The sequence below is a fragment of the Melanerpes formicivorus genome, unplaced genomic scaffold, assembly GCF_026170545.1.
Source record: "Melanerpes formicivorus ecotype bairdi unplaced genomic scaffold, bMelFor1.0.p_v2 SCAF_4, whole genome shotgun sequence".
Taxonomy (NCBI): Eukaryota; Metazoa; Chordata; class Aves; order Piciformes; family Picidae; genus Melanerpes; species Melanerpes formicivorus.
The window spans coordinates 3,375,778-3,397,093 of record NW_027142356.1 but is presented as its reverse complement, the minus strand read 5'-3'; the positions used below and the strand labels follow the sequence as shown (position 1 = coordinate 3,397,093).

At 50.2% G+C, this 21,316-nt stretch overlaps 1 protein-coding gene across 7 annotated transcripts in view; it reads right to left on the bottom strand.

The window, feature by feature from the left end:
* The window catches only part of PDLIM5 (PDZ and LIM domain 5), a 194,797-nt gene extending 177,747 nt beyond the window's left edge, over positions 1–17,050 (bottom strand). For 4 of the 7 annotated variants that reach the window (XM_068136783.1, XM_068136784.1, XM_068136785.1 and 1 more), the window contains exons 1-2: positions 16,931–17,048; positions 13,676–13,811 (exon numbers count right to left, since the gene is read on the bottom strand). In XM_068136783.1, coding sequence (XP_067992884.1) covers positions 13,676–13,771 — 96 coding nt within the window. In that variant the 5' untranslated portion in view covers positions 13,772–13,811; positions 16,931–17,048. Of the gene's footprint in view, positions 1–13,675; positions 13,812–16,930 lie in introns of all 7 variants that reach the window. The other 3 variants (XM_068136781.1, XM_068136779.1, XM_068136782.1) reach the window with 2 other exon arrangements.
* Between the last annotated feature and the right edge of the window lie 4,266 nt (positions 17,051–21,316).

Sequence of the window (21,316 nt, the reverse complement as noted above, 5' to 3'; positions counted from 1 at the left end):
TTCATTTACAAATCGAACATGCTTTCAAAAGGGAGTCATGCAAGCCACTGCTACAATGACTGCTGCTTATAGCCAGTTGCCAAAACATGACAGCTGGAAAGTGGAGAGAACAGATTGCATCCCTAGCTGACAAAAGCTGTAATTTAATCAGCATTCAGTGGCAGTTTTCACAGCTTAGTACACTGACAGACATGTCCTAGCAAGTCCTGGCTTTGGCACCCCTACACTGTACTGCTCTCAGGTAGCTGCCCCCCATCACTGCCTGCAGCCAAGCCTGCTGGGCTCAGTGAGCCTCCACTGCCCCTACTATATCCCTGCTTAGGAAGAGGAGTTTCAACCATGGAATTGGCTCTAAGCTCCAACATGGAAATGCAACCAGGGGTTTTCTTCTGCCAACCATCTTCAGCCAGTGATAACCATGGGTAGAGGCCAGTTCACATACACAAGTGTGAAGTATGACATGAACTTATCCTCAGTTTAGTGAGCTGCCAATATTCCAGGCAGCACTGAAGAAGTGGCCAGGATACAGGAAAAAAGTCAGAGAGAACCCCATTACCAACTTCTCCATATCTTTCAATATGCCAAGCTAAGTCTAGAACCACAGGGGAGAGGTAGACATCACTGGCAAAGGAAAACCTCAACCTCCCCAATAATTCTGGCCTCTTACTTCACAGCAAAGAAAGAAACATTTCACTTGCTAGCTTAGCTGCACTGCCCTTGGGACTAAGATTGGTTTGTCATTTGTAAGATGCAGATCAAGGAGGAAAACCACTAAAAAGCTCTAATAGCAGATGTATTATAAACTTAAAGATTAAGCTGGTCTTTCTGGTGGAGGATGAGCAGAGGGCTGGAGCTCCTCTCCTCTGAGGACAGACCAAGGGAGTTGGGGCTGTTCAGTCTGGAGAAGAGAAGGCTCTGAGGAGACCTAATTGTGGCCTTCCAGGATCTGAAGCGGGCTACAAGAAAGCTGGGGAGGAACTTTTGAGGGTGTCAGGGAGTGATAGGACTGGGGGGATGGAGCAAAACTAGAAATGGGGAGATTCAGATTGGATGTTAGGAAGAAGTTGTTCCCCATGAGGGTGGTAAGAGACTGGCACAGGTTGCCCAGGGAGGTGGTGGCAGCCTCCTGCCTGGAGGTGTTTGCAGCCAGGCTGGATGTGGCTGTGAGCAACCTGCTGTAGTGTGAGGTGTCCCTGGCCATGGCAGGGGGGTTGGAACTGGCTGATCCTTGAGGTCCCTTCCAACCCTGACAATTCTGTGATTCATAAGCACAAAAACTTACTGAGTTTTACCCTCCTAAAGCTGCTACTCTTTAGATTAAACCAGGATTAACATCTAAATCATTGCTCAGGCCTTCAGCAGGACCATGAAATATTTAACACAAAATAGCTGCTTCTGTTGCCTTCTCAGGGTTAAGTACTTCACAGTACTCAATCACTTGCTAGGAGAAGAACTAGATAACACATTAGGTCATCCCTTAATTATAGGCCAGGGTAAGTCAAGCCTCTTTCGTATCCAGTTAACATGCAAACCATTTGACCTTTCCAACAGGACTACTAAAGACCTGGCAAGAGCCACTTTTCAGCCTATGAGGCTTCACACAAGGCATTAGATAGTACTTCAGGGCTTTGTTACAGGCACAGCTGACAGCAATTGTGAGAGCTCACATGGCTCTCAAACCATAGGAGAGTTCAGATCCTTCCAGATGCTTCCAACTGTCTGGTATCGTTTACTCTTGCTTTTACTTTTAGAAAGCTTAACTGTTTAAAACTGAAGGTTCTAATGCAAGACTAACTCAGAATGAGAGAGGAACTATGAGAATCCCTAATAAGAAGAAAAATCCTAAGGACTCTTCTACTTTAAACTGTCTGGCCTACACTACACCAATCTCTTCAGGAATAAATTGCACCTCCCTGTTTTGAGCAGGGACTCAACACTTTGAGTTTGCTAGTATAGAGAAAGAACTCAGGTATCACACAATTCAACCCCATTCCAAGCTTTCTGGATTGTAAACCACTGAAGATGGCTCCTGTTCAGTAAAAATAAGGGACTGACAGCACAAATCTATCATACCTACACATCTACCATCTGATGGCCCAAACTCGCCCCAATGCTAAGTCTCACATTGGTCCAGTATTAGGTGATCAAGAAAAGTTCCTTGAAGGAGGAGCAAGAATAAAAGATGAGGGAAAAAAGCTTGACAGGGCTCCGGGCAACCTGAGCTTACTGCAGAGAGGATTGGACTAGATGACTCTTGGAGGTCCCTTCTAACCCAGACCATTCTATGATTCCCCTTGTGCTCTGTGGCTGCTAACTACACACCACAACTCCTGAGAGTATTCCACCAGGGCAGTACTTGCTCAGCTGCTTTGATGGTGTGCAACAAAGGTGGCCAAGAGGGCCAATGGCATCCTGGCCTGGATCAGGAATAGTGTGGCCAGCAGGAGCAGGGAAGTCATTGTGCCCCTGTACTCTGCATTGGTTAGGCCACACCTTGAGTCCTGTGTCCAGTTCTGGGCCCCTCAGTTTAAGAAGGACATTGAGACACTTGAAGGTGTCCAGAGAAGGGCAACAAGGCTGGGGAGAGGCCTTGAGCACAGCCCTGTGAGGAGAGGCTGAGGGAGCTGGGATTGTTTAGCCTGGAGAAGAGGAGGCTCAGGGGAGACCTCATTGCCCTCTACAACTACCTGAGGGGTGGCTGTGGCCAGGAAGGAGTTGGTCTCTTCTCCCAGGCAACCAGCACCAGAGCAAGAGGACACAGTCTCAAGCTGTGCCAGGGGAGGTTTAGACTTGAGGTGAGGAGAAAGTTCTTCACCAAGCGAGTCATTCATCATTGGAATGTGCTGCCCAGGGAGGTGGTGGAGTCATCGTCCCAGGAGGTGTTCAAGAGGGGATTGGACGTGGCACTTGGTGCCATGGTCTAGTCATGGGGTCTGTGTTGACAGGTTGGACTCGATGATCCTCGAGGTCCTTTCCAACCTGAGTTATACTGTGATACTGTGCTTAGCCTGAAGAGGAGGCTCAGGGGAGACCTTATTGCTGTCTCCAACTCCCTAAAGGGAGGTTGTAGCCAGGTGGGGGTTGGTCTCTTCTCCCAGGCAGGCAACCAGCACCAGAACAAGAGGACACAGTCTCAAGCTGTGCCAGGGGAGGTTTAGGCTGGAGGTAAGGAAGAAGTTCTTCATAGAAAGAGAGATTTGCCAATGGAATGTGCTGCCCAGGGAGGTGGTGGAGTCACCATCCCTGAAAGTGTTTAAAAGCAGCCTAGATGAGGCACTTGGTGCCATGGTTTAGTTGATTAGATGGTGTTGGGTGATAGGTTGGACTTAATGATCTCGAAGGTCTTTTCCAGCTTGGTTAATTCTGTATCACAACAGAGTCTTCAATTTCTAACAAGGCATTTTGTCCCTCTACTATCTCTCTGCTGGGGTCAGCACATGTGATGGGAGCTGCACTGGTGTCTAAGTGACAGAAGATGGAAAGCTGCTGTGTGGCAGGACACATCAACTGACAGTGTTGAGAGCAGAGTGATGAATGAAGCAGGGAAATGGAAAAATGAGGGTGGGAATGCCCCTGGTCAGGGTCACACAAGTCATTCAGATCAGACATCTTCCAGCCTGTCCAGTAAGGGTAGCCTTCACTCCCCAGCTTGAAACCTTAGGTCTGTTTTGAAGTAGTATTTAGCAGCCATGGGCACACACACAACAGGCAGGGGTCTGAGGAGCACTCAGTCACAGGGTAGCACCTGCCCCTCCTCACAGTTGTACTAAACCTGACACTACCCACATTTTATTTCTCTCTCACTCTGCTGCCTCTTCCTGCTTCTCCCTGGACTTCATTTCCATTCATATAATTAAACAAGCCATTAGAAAAACTGCCCTTACAGCACAAACCTAGCACAAGACAGGAAGGACATGGACCTGATGGAGAGGGTCCAAAGCAGGCCATGAAAATGATCAGAGGGTTGGAGCAGCCCTGCTACAAGGACAGGCTGAGGGAGCTGGGGGTGTTCAGCCTGGAGAAGAGGAGACCCCAGGAAGACCCAGTAGCAGACTGCCAGTACCTGAAGGGGGCTACAGGAAGGCTGCAGAGAGACTGTTTGCAAAGGCCTGCAGGGACAGGACCAGGGACAATGGCTTCAAACTAGAGCAGAGCAGATTGAGATTGGATGTTAGGAACAAGTTCTTCACTATGAGGGTGGTGGAGCACCGGAAGAGGCTGCCCAGGGAGGTGGTTGAGGCTCCTTCCCTGGAGATATCTGTTTGTTGAGCTGAAACCTTCTCTGGTCAAGTTTGCCTCCACTGTTCCTTGGCTTATTGCTGTGCACCACCCAAAAGAGCTTGGCCCCCTCCCCTTGACCCCCAGCCCTCAGCTATTGATAGACATTGATCAGATCCCCTCTCAGCCTTCTCTTCTCCTGACTGAACAGCCCCAGGACTCTCAGTCTCTTCACAGGGGAGATGCTCAAGGCCCCTAAGCATCCTCCTGGCTCTCCCTTGGACTCTCCAGCAAGTCTCTGTCTCTCTGGAACTGGGGAGCCCAGAACTGGACACAGGAGTGCAGCTGTGGTCTGAGCAGGGCAGAGCAGAGGGGGAGCAGAACCTCCCCATCCCTGCTGGCCACACTTTTCTTGCTGCACCCCAGGATCCCATTGGCTCTCTTGGCCCCCAGGGCACATTGCTGTCCCATGCAGAACTTGCTGCCCACCAGCACTCCAAGCTCTTTCTCCATGGAGCTGCTTTCCAGCAGAGCAGCTCCTAACCTGTCCTGGTGCCTGCTGTTCTTCCTCCCCAGGTGCAGGACCCTGCACTTGTCCTGATTGACCTTCCTGAGGTTTGCCTGCAGCCAGCTCTCAGCCTGTGCAGCTCTCCCTGGATGGCAGCACAGCCTGACAGGTGTCAGCCACCCCCAGTTTTGTATCCTCAGGAACTTGCTGAGGGTCCTCTCAATGCCCTCAGCCAGGCTGTTGGTAAAGACACTGAACAAAACCACACTTTTATTTCTGAGACTTGTTTAAAAAAGGGGGCTGTGGTTGGTTTGATTTCTTTTTGACCACTGGCAAGAGGAGCATCACCTTTCCCACATTTCCACTGCATTAGACACAAGAGAGATTTTCTTTCACACTTTCCCTTATGAAATTTATTCTTAAAAAGCCCAAACAAATAGGGAAATGGGGGGGGGGGGAAGCCAACAGTGTTATCTCTTGGCTCAATACCAAAGCCAAACAAACCAACCTTTCAACACCACTTCTCTCCTCACAATGCCTTCTGATAGCCATCAGCCAATGAATAATGAGAAAAACACAGTTCTGCTAAAAATAGCATCTCAGTATGGTGGGGAAGTCGACAGAAGTTGTCAGACCTCCAGGGCCAGATACTCACAAAGGGGGAAAAAAAAGCATTTCTTGCAGTTACTATTCAGCAAATGACCCAACTTTCTGACCTCTGGAAGGACTGCCAACTTTTCATCTGCTCTAAACATCTAATCAAGAGTTGTTGGTTGCTCCCCCCTCCTCCACCCCAGCTACATCTGTCCTTGAGAAGTGAACACTGCATACTTCAGTTTTTCCATCATTCAATATTTAGCTTATACTCCTCCTGCTCTAACTGAACTGTCACTCATAAAGGGAGGGGGGGAGAAGAGTTACCAGCAATTTTTAATGTAAAAAGAACATGTTCACAGCAGACATCCCTCAGCTTGCAAGCTCTCTGGTTCCTTCCCTCCCCCACCCCCTCTAACAGCCAGCTTCACTTCTGGAGGAATGACTTCAGTAGAAGAAATACTTTAAAATAAGGTAGATTCCTACTTGGAAGGTTGTCTAAGAAATAAGGTCATGAACAGACAAGACACAGGCAGTTTGCTTCTGCCTCTTCTGTGGCCAGCACCAGAACAAGAGGATGCAGTCTTAAGCTGTGCCAAGGGAGGTTCAGGCTGGATGTTAGGAAGAAGTTCTTCATAGAAAGAGAGACTGGCCATTGGGATGTGCTGCCCAGGGAGGTGGTGGAGTCACCATCCCTGGAGGTGTTTAGGAAGAGACTGGATAGGGTGCTTGGTGCCATGGTTTAGTTGATGAGGCTGGATGAGGCTCTGGCCAGGCTGATCTAGTGTGGGGTGTCCCTGCCCATGGCAGGGGGTGTGAAACTAGATGATCCTTGTGGTCCCTTCCAACCCTGACTGATTCCATAATTAGATGGTGTTGGGTGATAGGTTGGACTCGATCGCAAAGGTCTTTTCCAACCTGGTTATAATTCTATTCCCCCCCTGCCCTCTCTTCTTCCCAACCTCACTCAAGCAATGGCCTATCTTGCTTTAAACCGCATAGCAGGGTACACAAGGGAAGGAAATGAATGATCACAAGACAAACAGCCCTTTCTCACAGCTTTCAGCACAGAAGTTTAATATTTGTATCAGTGACACAGACAGGGAGACTGAATGCACCATGGTGCATTGACACCAAGCTGAGTGGTGCTGTCAATACACCAGAGGGACAGGATGGCATCCAGAGGGACCTGGACAACCTGGAGAGGTGGTGCCCAGGTGAACCTCATAAGCTTCAACAATAGCAAGTGCAGGGCTCTGCACCTGGGTCAGAACAATCCTCACTGGCAATACAGACTGGGGGTGGAGGTGATAGAAAGCAGCCCTGAGGAAAAGGACTTGGGGGTGCTGGTGGATGAGAAGCTGGACAGGAGCAGGCAGGGTGAGCTTGCAGCACAGAAGGCAAATCACAGCCTGGGCTGCATCCAAAGCAGCATTGCCAGCAGAGCCAGAGAGCTGATTCTGACACTTTGCTCTGCTCTGGTGTGCACAGGTCTGGAGCCCTCAATATAGGCAGGACATGGACCTGATGGAGAGGGTCCAGAGGAGGCCATGAAAAAGATCAGCTCTGCTACAATGACAGGCTGAGGGAGCTGGGGGTGTTCAGCCTGGAGAAGAGGAGGCTCTGGGGAGACCTAATAGCAGCTGCCAGTACCTGAAGGGGGCTACAGGAAGGCTGCAGAGAGTCTGTTTGCAAAGGCCTGCAGGGACAGGACCAGGGACAATGGCTTCAAACTAGAGCAGAGCAGATTGAGATTGGATGTTAGGAACAAGTTCTTTGCCATGAGGGTGGTGGAACACTGGAAGAGGTCACCCAGGGAGGTGGTTGAGGCTCCTTCCCTGGAAATATTGAAGGTGAGGCTGGATGAGACCCTGGGCAACCTGATCTAGCTGGGCATGTCCCTGCTGAGTGCAGGGAGGTCAGACTGGATGAGCTTTGGAGGTCCCTTCTGGCCTAGGATAAAAGAGGCAATTGGGAGATGTCTGTATCAACTGCTGCCTCTTTCCATCCTCAAGATAAACCGAGGAGCACTCTAAAGGAAGATGTTGCTTGCAGACAATTATGCAAATCCTGAAGCACTAAGCAGTACTCATTGGACTCTCAGGAAACTTGCTCCTATTCAGCCACTTGGGCAGCTGGGAGCTTTAGAGCTGTCCGTATTCCATCTGGCTCCCACAGGAAAAACTGCCACTGCTTCAGGACTCAGCGTGGAAAGGATACAGACTCTGGCACTGGTAGCTCATTTGTCATTCTCAGCAAAGCACATCTCACAAACAGAATTAAACAAAGCCAGAAGTGTTACTCTGTTCTATGTCTTGGCTCATCCCAGCCATTTCCTGAGCACTGGTAGCTCCTGCAATACGCAGGAGCAGAAAGCGAACGTCGTGACCTCAGCCAGCTTCTCTCTCCCTGGGCCAGGAAGCTGAAGTGGTGGAATACATCTTCAGCTGTATTTTGTGCAAACCATCCCAACGTGGCAGCAAATCAAACCAGCAGAGCAATGCCACCAACTGCCAGCTCTGGGCAGCATGCAGGGTGAAGCAATTACCCACACGGCAACCACTGGCCAGCAGTTGTTGCAGCGCTTCTCTCCCATTCCACAGGCCTGATGGAAGAGACCACTTCCTGAGGCCCCCACTGCAGTCACTTATTTCATCCTCACACAAAACATGGTCTCACTGGAAATGACACAGAGGTTAATAAAGCACAAGGGCAAGAGGCTCAGCCAGACTCTACCCAAAGCTGACATGCTCCAGGCCCCTTCAGACCATCCTGTTTCTTTATTCTCACCAAACTCACCTGGTTTTCACAGATGTTAGTGGCTGGGAAAATAGTTTGCTTCCAAATATGAAGAAGGCCAAATTCCTCAACAAGCAAACACTGTGCAAAACCAACCCTATATGCTCCATCCATGTGGACAACTCACTGGATGGGGACCTGGACTGGAAGGAAGGCAAGTGGGACAGAGGAGATAACTCCTCTGACAGTAACATTACACATGCACCACTACAGAATAAACTCCTTGGAAGCCCTGCAGTATAGTTACATGACCTGGGCCACTTCTAAAGCTTGGCTTTGAATAAAAGATGTAGACCTGATGACACCAAACTGGGTGGAATGGATGACAAACCAGAAGGTAGTGTTGCCATTCAGACAGACTTAGGACAGGCTGGAGAGTTGGGAAGGGAGAAATGGAATGAAATTCAACAAGGGCAAGGGGAGAGTCTTGCACCTGGGAATGAACAATCCCAAGGACCAGGATAGGTTGGGGATTGACCTGCTGGAGAGCAGGGAAGGGGAAAAGGACCTGGGGGTCCTGGTGGATGGGAGGTTGACCACGAGCCAGCAATGTGCTCTTGTGCACAAGAAGGCCAATGGCATCCTGGGGTGGATTAGAAGGGCTGTGGTTAGTAGGTCAAAGAGGTTCTCCTCCCTCTCTACTCTGCCCTGGTGAGGCCACATCTGGAATACTCTGTCCAGTTATGGGTCACTCAGTTCAAGAAAGACCTCAGGGAACTGCATGAAGGAGCCCAGCACAGAACCACAAAAAAAATATTAGGGGAGTGGAAGATCTTCCTTGTGAGGAGAGACTGAGGGAGCTGAGGGCTCTGTAGCTTGGAGAAGAGGAGCCTGAGGATGAATCCCAGAGCCAGGTTCCATCCAATGCCAGCACAAGGGGCAGTGGTGGAAGCTGAGGCAGAGGAAGTTCCATGGAAACAGGAGGAAAACTTTTTCCCTGTGAGGGTGACAGAAGCCTGGAAGAGGCTGTCCAGGGGGGTTGTGGAGTCTCCCTCTCTGGAGATATTCAAAACCTGCCTGGATGTGTTCCTGTGTGATCTGCTCTGTGTGCTACTGCTCTGGCAGGGGGGGTGGACTGGAGGAGCTTTGGAGGTCCCTTCCAGCCCCTGACATTCTGTAAGCTGCATTCTGTACAAAGCTGAGTGACTTACTAAGAAGTTTTCTCCAAGGACCCATCCAAGCTCCTAATTTGTTTATTGTTTAGAAGAATTAGCTTTTCAGATAAACATCTTTAGAAAACAGTGCATTTTCTATGCTCTATAAACTGCACTTTGGTTGAACTTAATTTCAAGGAGTTTAAAGCCAGATTCATCCTGAGCATCTAGAGGGCAGATTATGAAAGAAAAACAAAGCAAAAATAAACAGGGGGGGGGGAAATTCCTCCTTGCCCAAGAACACAATTCTGCTGTCTCATTACCATTTTGCTAAGATAATTTCATTAGCAGTCCTTGTAAGCAGGAAGGCATTTATGCTTCATCAGGAAAAGAAGGGCTAAGGGCTGGGCGGGTAAATGGTACAGGCTGTTCTAAGCACACCAGGAACACGGCATTGAATTCTTCCAGCTATCAAGCCAAAGCTGGACTGGCATGCCAGAGCTAAGCACATTTTTGTTCCAAAGGGAAAACAAAATACAACAACAACCACCAACCAAAACCACCAACCACCACCACACAACCAGCCAAACAAACCAACCAACCCAACACCACATTCACTTAACGGCAAACAAGCAGCAGCAGCTCAGCCAAGAAGCAGCACTGAGGTGTAATAGGCAGAGTGGATATTCATGTCCTAAAACCACTCCTGGCCCCCATCCTTCACTTCCCTCTGTTCTTGCAGGTGCTGACATTTGTCACTAGGGAATCTCCCAAGTGAGGCTTTTATACTTCAGCTATTCAGGGCAGTTCCCCTAGGGCTACTCTGTGGGACAGCCTATGTGATTCCTGCAATAAAGCAGCAGTCTAGGCTAATTTCAACATAGGCTTCCCCTTTAGAAACTTCTAGATGGGAAGCCAGCTTACAGCCAGACTGCATTCTGGATCTTCAGGACAGCAGAGAATCATAGAATCAATAAAGTTGGAAAAGACCTCAGAGATCATCAAGTCCAACCTGTCACTCAGCACCCCATGAGGAACTAAGCCATGGCTTCCAGTGCCACGTCCAGTCCCCTCTTGAACACCTCCAGCGATGGTGACTCCACCACCTCCCTAGACAACACATTCCAATGGCCAATTACTCTTTCTGTGAAGAACTTTCTCCTCACCTCCAGCCTAAACTTCCCCTGGCACAGCTTGAGACTGTGCCCTCTTGTTCTGGTGCTGCTTGCCTGGGAGTCTCCTTACAAAAAGAAAAATATCACCACCCTTTCCTGAGACTATTTGTTTACTAGGGATTCCTGCCTACAGCACTTAACTGCTCATCAGTACCATGCATAAGTACTTTATATGGGGGCTCATCTCTTCTCCCAGGAAAGCAGCACCAGAACAAGAGAACACAGTCTCAAGCTGCACCAGGGGAGGTTTAGGCTGAAGGTGAGGAGAAAGTTCTTCCCAGCAAAAGAGATTGGCCTTTGGAATGTGCTGCCCAGGGAGGTGGTGGAGTCACCATCCCTGGAGGTGTTCAAAAAAAGGCTTGGATGTGGCACTTGGTGCCATGGTTTAGTCAGTCAGGAGGTGCTAGGTATTAGGTAATAGGTTGGACTTGATGATGTCTGAGGTCTTTTCCAACCTGGTTGATTCCATGATCCAGACAAAAGCCTCTGCTTTTGCAATCGCTTGTCAGGAGAGCACATCTCCCATCGAATCAGAAGGGCACCATCTGCACCCACCAGTTCAAATTTCAATCAGTGTAGGCAAACCAGCTACTGAAGAAGAAACTGATTTACAGTTTTGCTTGAAAAGTCCTGGAGTTTGCAAACAAACTGCTTCTCAAGCCCTTTTTTTTTGCTCAGATATAAGCTGTATCCATAGAATTGTTAGGGTTGGAAAGGACCTCAAGGATCAGCCAGTTCCAACCCCCCTGCCATGGGCAGGGACACCTCACACTACAGCAGGTTGCTCTCAGCCACATCCAGCCTGGCTGCAAACACCTCCAGGGATGAAGTTGCCACCTCCTCCCTGGGCAACCTGTGCCAGTCTCTCACCACCCTCATGGGGAAGAACTTCTTCCTAACATCCAATCTGAATCTGCCCACTTCTAGTTTTTCCCCATTTCCCCCTAGCCCTATCACTCCCTGACACCCTGTTCATTTGTGTGCAGGTATTTCTACAGCACTTCAGTCCATTTTAGCCATATAAAATTCTCTTTTGCAGAGCCAAGCCCTATCTTAACTTCACCAGCCTACTCCACAGGTGGACAGGATAAGCCAAGCCTAAATGAACCGGCGAGGCCTGAATCGCCAGTCAAGATTAGCTAAAAATATTCCTGTGATGCATAAACCTAAATAGAAACCTGCTCCATCTCCCAGGGCAGTATCAATTCTGCAGTCCCAACAGGTGTAAAAAATAATTCATCTTTGTCACTAAAGCAGATGAATATGCAAGAGGAGGAGGAGAAGAGGTGACACAGAGAAGGCTTCAAACACTGCGAAACAGATTTAAAGGAGTACAGAGCCATCAGAAGCCTCATCCAGAGGTTTGCAGTGCTCCCATCAGCTCAATGCTCCAATGTTTGTCCTCTATTTTATATGCAGAGTGCTTTAGCCACGCCAGGAATGCTTTGAAACTCAGGCCACACTGAAAGACAAGCCTTTCCTGAAAACGGGGTTTTAAAGCAGGAAGCTAATTAGATAGTGCTCGGGTACAAAGATCACATTTGTTTTGACTTAGTTCCTCGAATGGTTTGAATACCAGTTCAGAGCACAGGCTCTGGAACACGGGTGAGAAACTGGCAGGGGAGGAACCGGCCAGTCCACTTAAGCACTTGGTATTGATGAACGATTGGTTACACCTGCCCTCGTTTAAGCACTTTTGATTGTAAATAGTGGGATGGGCAGGAACAGACAGAATCACAGAAAGCACAGGGCTGGGAGAGACCTCTAAAGATCACCTAGTCCAATGACCCTGCAGGGACATTCCCAACCAGATTAGGTTGCTCAGAACCACATCTAGCCTGGCCTTAAAAACCTCCAGGGATGAGGCTTCCATCACTTCCCTGGACAACCTGTTCCAGTGTCCTACCACTCACATATTACAGAACTTCTTCCTACTGCCCAATCTGAATCTACCCTTCTCTAGTTTAAGACCATTGCCCCTTGTCCTAGTGCTACAGGCCCCTTCAGGCACTGGAAGGCCACTATTAGGTCCCCGCAGAGCCCTCCCCTCTCCAGGCTGAACACCACCAACTGTCCCAGCCTGTCTTCACAGGAGAGGTGCTCCAGCCCTTCAATCATTTTCATGGCCCTTCTCTGAAGCCTCTCCCCCAGGTCCATACCCTTCTTGTGTTGAGTGCCCCAGCGCTGGGGACAGCAGTCCAGGTGAAAGTAAGCAATTCCTTAAATGAGACAGATGTTAAGCACACATATGAAGTGTTTTCCATTACGAAACAAACTCAACCACCCCTTTTTCCACCAGAAGATCCTCAAGCTCCTAAGAACTGCTGAACTGCAACATGAGTGACTGATTTCCCCCCCTCCCTGCTGCCTATCATCTGAGGTGCACAGACTCATCCCTGCACAGAAAACTGCTGGATTCCTGCCAGCCTCCAGCCTCTGCATCTGGGTAGGAAAAGAGATGGGAATTCAAGAGGGCTTTCTTTTGATTGTTGCATAAATAAATGCAGGTAAAACAACTATTGCAAATCAACACCTTCCTCCTAAAATGATTGTGCTGGAGTCTTCAGACAACAAAGATTTCTTTTTCCAGCTTACCAACCAGCCCTCCCTCCCCACAGGGCAAGCATCTGTAATTCATGGCTTTGGATACTTGTGTCTGAAGGCTGCAAGTTGGCCACAGCCTAAAATACTCCAAGAGGCAAATGCACTTACCCAGAAGACACCAGTTCAGAGCACACCCTCGGTAACACTGGTGAGAAACCGGCATGGGAGCAACTGGCCTGCTCACTTGGGCACTTAGTATTGATGAACCATTAGTTACAACTGCCCCTTTGACTGTAATCAGTGGGGTGTGCAAGAACAGACACCAGAGGATCCTCAAGCTGCTAAGAACTGCTGAACAACTGCAACATGAGTGACTGATTTCCCCCCCTCCCTGCTGCCTATCATCTGAGGTGCACAGACTCATCCCTGCACAGAAAACTGCTGGATTCCTGCCAGCCTCCAGCCTCTGCATCTGGGTAGGAAAAGAGATGGGAATTCAAGAGGGCTTTCTTTTGATTGTTGCATAAATAAATGCAGGTAAAACAACTATTGCAAATCAACACCTTCCTCCTAAAATGATTGTGCTGGGAGTCTTCAGACAACAAAGATTTCTTTTTCCAGCTTACCAACCAGCCCTCCCTCCCCACAGGGCAAGCATCTGTAATTCATGGCTTTGTATACTCGTGTCTGAAGGCTGCAAGTTGGCCACAGCCTAAAATACCCCAAGAGGCAAATGCACTTACCCGGGAGATAGAGAGAGGCATGTTGAAATCCTTGCCTCCTTGAAGTCGGAAACCCCAAGGAGCTGGGCCGACCAAGGACACGCTGTAGTTGCTCATTGTGCCTAGTCTTCAAGGAGCAAATCCAAACAAGTGATGCCTGCAGGAGAGGATGAAAGTTTTCATTTTAAAAGACGATAAAGACAAACGTCACTGCCTACTATCCCAAAAGCCTCCCTTCTTTGTCTGTGTTCCCTTCCACAGCAGAAAAAAGCAGCCTGTCATTACTACTTCGTTTATTTCCCACGTAGCTTAGGAAGGAAAACAACTGGGGAACTGGTAACAGGACGTTGAGAACTTCTGGTGCTGAAATGTTTGACAACCAGCTCTAACAAAACGCTGGGGGGGGGGGGGGAGGGGAGAGGGGGCAGACAAACCCAAACCAAACAGAACAAAACCAACCCACAAACCACAAGCCAACAAATACCCCAGCCCATCTTATTAATTCATGCTCTCGTCTGAACACTAACTTTTAACAGTGTGCCTTAAATTCAAGCATGGCACATTCACTTCTAGCAAAATTATTATCATATGCTGCCCTGTCATCAGCTCCAAACTTGTTCCTAGGCACATTATGTCTTGACAGTGTCAAAACACAACAATTTTGAACTCAGTCAGCAGAAAATAAAATCCCTGGGACTCCCTCCCTCTCCCCTCCTGCCTTTTTATAGCGGGGCTTCATATTGGTAGAATAACGCTACAGACAAAACAGACATTAACGCCAACCCTCAAATGAAAGCTGTGAAATGAAGTGAAAGGAAAGCTGTGAAATAAAGTGAAATACCCACAGCCAGAACTCAGCTGCTGAGGATGTAGAAACCAAGAATCTCCTTCTCCGTAAACGGGGGCAACAAATTACCTTTAAAAGGCAGCAAGAGGCACTTAATTGCCATTCAGCATCAAAGATAAGGGCATCGGTTTCACCTCAGATAAGTTAGGTTACAATGACATCTTAGGTAGTGGATGCCATCTATTTTTGTATGGTAGAAGCCTGGCAGGAGCACACTAGGGTGGACTGGTGTAAGACTACACCGAGGCACAGACAGATTCCATACTCATATAGGGACATTTAAGGTGGACCTTCAGGCAAGCAGAATCAAGTGGACTGCAAACCCCACTGAGCTCTGCAGAACCCTGGGATTGCTTTTTGGGTTTGTTTTTTTTTTGTTTGGGTTTTTTTGCAGGGAGGCCATGGGATTTTACTGGGGGTAGGGGATTTCTGCAAGCAGCCCACCCTCGTCGACTGTCAGAGCTGGGCTGTTGCACAGCTCCTGGGGCTGCAGGGACGGTTAGTGTCAGGCCCCAAGAGAGCTGTCAGTAAGGCGTTCCTGGGCTCAGCCCCCAGAACTTCAGAGTTCCGCTCCTGAGGCTCCTTCCTAAACCAAACAGCAAATTTTATTCACGCTGGCAGCTGCTCAGGTAACAAGAACAGGGCTGCTGGCACTAGGCAGAGCAAGATATATATTAGGAAGCAGAAGCCAGAGCTGGCAACAGAGGTGCCCGAGTATCTGGGCAGTTCCTGACGCACCCCAGCCTGCTGGCACCCAGCCATGAGCAGCTCTGATCCCAGGCGCTAACACAATTCACTCTTAAAAATCTCCACAAGCACCAAGCTACGGAGGGGAAAACAAACACCGCTGAGCTTTGGTGTGGCTGAAGAGGAAGAAAAGAAACAAAAAGCCTCCACCAAGCTCAGGCTAGGACTCTTTAGTCTCTTTAATGCTCATCATTAAAGCGAGAATTACAAGCCATTTAAATTCCTACGTGCACGGAATGCCTTATCCCTGCCCAGGGAATACAAATCCTTTTTTGTTTCCTCTAAATAAAATCCACTCAAGCGACAGGGCACTAGAAATTAAAGAGACTGCAGAAAGGCAAACTGTGACCAGCACACGTGGAGTTCACAGACACAGAAGGTTTTAGGAATCACCTGAAACTAAAGCACTTCAGTAGTCCCTTGTTGGTTTGGGGGATTTTTCTTGTTTGTTTCTTTTTATTTAACTGCGTAACAGCTAGTTGCAATAACAGACGTAGAGAAAGATTAAATCACATCCGAGAGGACGCTGCTCTTTTTCGTTTGTGGCAACGGCAAACAGGAGGGAAGTGACTGCACGCTGAAATGCCTCTCACACAGCATCGCCCGTCTTCCCCACCTCATCCCACCGACCCTGCCGTGTCTGCATCTCCAGGCTTACAGACAACAGCATGAAAGGCAGCTAAAGCAAATCCAGTCAACGTTTAATTTAACGCATTTCTTAAGATACTCCAGCACTCCGTCCAGGAGAAGGGATCTCTCCCCACCAAGCCGGCTTCACGTGGGGAGAAGGGTTATGCAAACAAGCCATCCGAGGGTGACGTTGTGCAACTTTCACTTAGATGGTCAAAAGTTTGGTGGATCTGCTTCTGGAAGGGGGAACTTCAAAACCCTGGCAGACACGCTCGTTTTCACCGCTGCCTGCCTGGGCACAAAGCCGCAGGAGCCGAGGGACAGGAGGGGTGGCTGTGCCGTTGGAGAGGGGCACACCAGCACAAAGTCCCACACAAGCCCCTGCACCCCTCGGCACCCCCTTCGCCCAGCTCCACCGAAATCTTCTAGGTGCCCCAGAACAAGGAACTCCACGGCTAGCACAGGCTGGAAAACCAGGCAGTCCCACGGAGCGCTGGCTCTGGGTCCAAGGCGCCCCCTCCCCAGCCCCAAGCTCAGGGAGCCACACAGGCACCCCGGCGTGCAGCCCCACGAGTGCCCCAGATCCTGGGGAGCAAGCACCCCGCAGCCCCGTGCCCGAGAAGCCCCACAGGCTCCCCACAGCACGCTGAGCCCAGGGCAAGGAGCCTCACAGCAGCAGGACACGCACGCAGGAGCACTCGGAGGCGCTGCCCCGGGGCCGGGAGCTGCCCGCCGCGCTACCTGCTGCCGCCGCGGCAGCGCTCGGGCCCAGCGCTGCCCACGGCCAGCGGGGCGCCAGCGGGGCACCAGCGAGGCACCGCCGGCAGTGCCGCTCCGCCGGCAGCGCCGCTCCGCCGCCTCTCAGCCCACGACACCCCGCAAGCCCCGCTTCAAAAAGTCACATTTAAAAAAAAGGACACCAACTCAAATGAGCACCGCGAAGCTTCCAAAACCTCCCTTCAACCTGCCGACCACTTGTTTGCTTGCACCCTTCCCTACCCTGCCCTTTCCTGCTTCCGCGCTCCCCCGCCGCGGCCGGCCCCGTCACTCACCCCGGCAAGCGGCGCGGTGCAGGGCGCGCAAAAGGAACGGACACCCGCAGCTCGTCTGCGAGGCGGCGGCTCCTGCTCCCCGCTCTTGTTTTCACTTCCGTCTCCCGTCGCTCCTCCCCCGCCCGGCCCGGCCCGGCCCTGCCCAGCCCAGCCCAGCCCAGCCCCGCCTGCCGGCGGGACGGCACGGGGCGGCGGTGAGTAGCGGCGCAGGGGTGGGAAAGGCGCAAAAGCGCCGTTCCCGGGCGGCTACCGCTCATTTTACGTTGGTTTTGGATTTTTTTTTTGTTTGGTTGGGGGTTCCTTTTGTTTTGTTTCTTCTTTTTTTTTGTTTGTTTGTTTTATTTCTTTTTGTTTTGTTTCTTGTTTTGTTTCGTTTCGTTTCTTTTTTAAATAGTTGTTGTTACTGTTTGGTTTTTTTTTTAATAGGGGTATGCACACTTCACCCCACTCCCCTCCGCTCTCCATACAAATAATCCAAGGCGCACCTGTGGACGCACTGGCTAGCGAGGAGGGGGTGCTGGCTCCTCGTGAGCCCATGCGGTTCCTGAGGGGTCTGCTATGCTGGGCTGAGGGGGAGGGAGGGCAGAGGATGCAACAGGACTGCGCCCTCACACCCCTCCCCCCCACCTCCCCCCAGTGTCACCTCACAGGATCACAGGCTCACAAGATACTAGGAGTTGGAAGGGACCTCCGAAGACCGCCAAGTCCAACCCCCCTTGCAGGAGCAGGACCATAGAATCTAGCGCAGGTCGCACAGGAACACATCCAGATGGGTCTGGAAAGTCTCCAAAGAAGGAGACTCCACAACCTCTAGGTAGCATGTCTCATGTACAGTCTCTTCAGTACAGCTGCAGAAGCATCCTGCAGTGAAGCAGGAGACTAACAAAAGAAGAGGGAGTTTAGTTTATCTCACCTGGCGTGATGTGAGGACAGCCCCTGCCCATGGTAGGGGTGTTGGAACTAGATGATCCTTGAGGTCTCTTCCGACCCTGACAATTCCATGGTGAGAGACTGGCATAGATTGCCCAGGGAGGTGGTGGCAGCCACATCCCTGGAGTACTTTGCAGCCAGGCTGGATGTGGCTGTGAGCAACCCGCTGTAGTGTGAGGTGTCCCTGCCCATGGCAGGGGGGTTGGAACTGGCTGATCCTTGAGGTCCTTTCCAACCTGACAATCCCATGATTCTATGACTGGCAGGGATATACTTGCCTCCTGAAGTGCATCAAAGTGGAGAAAAGCAGCAAGGCAGAAGAGCTTTAGGAGCTAAAAGACAGCACTGGCAAAAGGACAAATGAGTATAAAGTGGCCATGAATAAATTCAGCTTAGAAAGGAGAAGGGGTCCAGGTCCACCAGGGAGGTTCCTGGCACTGCAGCCTGTGTGCAGGAATGGGTGCAAGGAACCGGACTGGTTCTAAGGTCTGACCAGGTTATGTGATGCAATCTACTGCCTGCAAGCAAAACAATGATATGCCACGGAGCCTCTCAGTGTGACAGTCCACAGGCTGTGCGACTCCCAGGCAGGACAGACTCGGCTCAGGAGAGAACTGGGCTCACAGCTAAGTGAGGCTAGAGGTTCCTGCCACGCTACACAAGCGTTAAAAGTCACGAGAAGTGAAAATGGCAGTGAAAGAAACGTGCACCTAATGACACAGCATCGTTAGCACTGCAATTTGTAGGATTTCAACCCTCTCTTCTAACGTGGATTTGCTGTGGAGCAAGAGTGCCAAAGAAAGCTTTGAATTATTCTCACCAGCCAACACAACATGCAGCACTTACCATGGGATGGCCCTGCCTTGTCCCCTCCTTCCTCACTTAGGAAGGAGCCACTGTCCCTCGCTTTGGTGGACACTTGAGTTTGGCTCTGCTGTGCCCACACCCACAGAGGCTACCTTGCATGTGAGTTCCTAGGCTGGAGGTAATGCTGGGTGGGGTAGGAGACCCCAGGTGCCTGGGTGTACATAAAACCAGGGCCTATCTAGTCCTCCAAGTCCTGGTTATGGGAGCCTTGACAGGGCTATTTTAACATTGTCCCACTGACAACTTGTCTTCTCAGTTGTGCCTGAGACAAAAGCATCTGAAAAATAAAAGCATCTAAACCCCACAATAATGCAGCCCCAACCACTCTTCTGGAAGTCTTTCTTTACTTTGCTCTTTTCCTGTTAAGTAATCTCTGATCAGGCAAAACTGAAAATCCCCATTACACACACAAACTCTCACATGATTTTAATTCATGGAGGTAAAACTTCCCCAACGCAGTGGTATTTTTTTTTTCATGTCACAAGGGCCTTAGTTCACTCCCAGGCTTTTTTATTTCATAGAGTAGAAAAAGCTTCAGCACCCCACTCCCCAACATGGCTCATGTGACATCTCCAAGGTCAGAGTGTCCCTGTGCTGACTGCTCAGGTAGCAATCTGCTCTCTGCTCTCCAGAGTGCAGAGCCTCTGGTCCTGGCTGATGCTGCACTTAGCCTGCCCAACACTGGTTAGTCACAAGTGGCACAAACAATCCTTTTCCACTTCAGTTAGAAGCATAGAATTGTTAGGGTTAGAAGGGACCTCAAGGATCAGCCAGTTCCAACCCCCCTGCCATGGGCAGGGACACCTCACACTACAGCAGGTTGCTCACAGCCACAGCCAGCCTGGCTGAAAAAACCTCCAGGCATGAGGCTGCCATCACCTACCCGGGCAACCTGTGCCAGGCTCTCACCACCCTCATGGGGAACAACTTCTTCCTAACATCTAACTTGAACCTACCCACTTCTAGTTTTGCTCCATCCCCCCCAGTCCTATCACTCCCTGACACCCTCAAAAGTCCCTCCCCAGCTTTCTTGTAGCCCCCTTCAGACACTGGAAGGCCACAAGAAGGTCTCCTTGGAGCCTTCTCTTCTCCAGACTGAACAACCCCAACTCTCTCAGTCTGTCTCCAGACTCTCCATAGCAGAGCAGCTCCAGCCCTCTGCTCTTCCTTGTGGCCCTTCTCTGGACACCTTCCAGCACCTCCAGATCCTTTCTGTACTAGGGACTCCAGAACTGGACACAGTGCTCCAGCTGTGGTCTCACCAGAGTGGAGCAGAGGGGGAGAATCACCACCCTCGACCTGCTGGCCACACTTCCCTTGCTGCAGCCCAGGCTCTGCTTGGCTTTCTGGGCTGCAAGTGCTCACTGCTGGCTCCTGTTGAGCTTCTCCTCCACCAAAAGCCTTCAAGTTCTCAAAACATCTTCAGCTTTGCTTGTTGGAGAAGCAGCTTGGCCAAGCTATCTGCACATGCAGCATCTCAAGACCACATTACATTAATTGATTAGGAGCAAAGGGGAGCTTGCAGAGAGACTTCTACTGGCAGGCACTGAAGCAAGTTTCACCCTGGGTGAGTGCTGCCTCTGTGCACCTTACCCACCCACTGCACCCAGGGCCAGTGCCGCTCCCAGCTCAGAGCTGGCAGCTTTCCTCTTGGAAGTCCGTCATCACTTTTCCCTGGTGTGATCTGCTTGTGATAAGTGAATCTGTTTTCCTTCGCCTCCCTTAGACAGGGCACAGACATTGGAGGCAACTCATTAGTTTGAGATCTCCCCATTCTTGGTCACATTTCAAATATTCTTCTCTTCGAGAAAAAAAAAAGCTTTTGATTAGGGCTGAATAACGAAACAAGAGAGAGCACGTTGAGCAAGAAACCTCAGCGAGCAGCCAGAACTGGGGCTTGACTGTTCTTCCTGCCACCAGATTTCAGACAGAGCTTGCATTTTCCCTCTGAGCAAGGAAGGAAGAAGTCTGGGGATTAATTAAATGCAGTAGTCAGCTAGCCACCAGCCAGAGCCTATCTCAAAATTACTCAGGCATTTAAATCTTGTTTAAATGCTAATGAAACGCCTCAGGTGCCACATAATGGGGGCACTGCAAAACTCTGGCGAAGACTATCACCCGCGGTCCTGAAGTACACAAACGCCCTCGTAAGTGGTAAAAACAGCCCATAAATTACCAACAGATCAACACCGCACGGGAAAATGAGTCTCAATTAAGCAGCAGTTAATCTTAGATTAGCTTTCTGTGCGCTGAGGCACTGAACTGCGAGCTGTGCTTTTACTGCCCTGCTGCTTTCACTTTTGTTTTCCTTCCAGAGGGAAAGCTAGTGTGAGCTCTTTACAGTCCACCTGTACCTGTGGACTGCATAAAGGTGAAGCATAAAGAACAGAATTCTCACGGCTGGAAGGGACCTCAAGGATCAGCCAGTTCCAACCCCCTGCCATGGCCAGGGACACCTCACACTACAGCAGGTTGCTCACAGCCACAGCCAGCCTGGCTGCAAACACCTCCAGGCATGAGGCTGCCACCACCTCCCTGGGCAACCTGTGCCAGGCTCTCACCACCCTCATAGGGAACAACTTCTTCCTA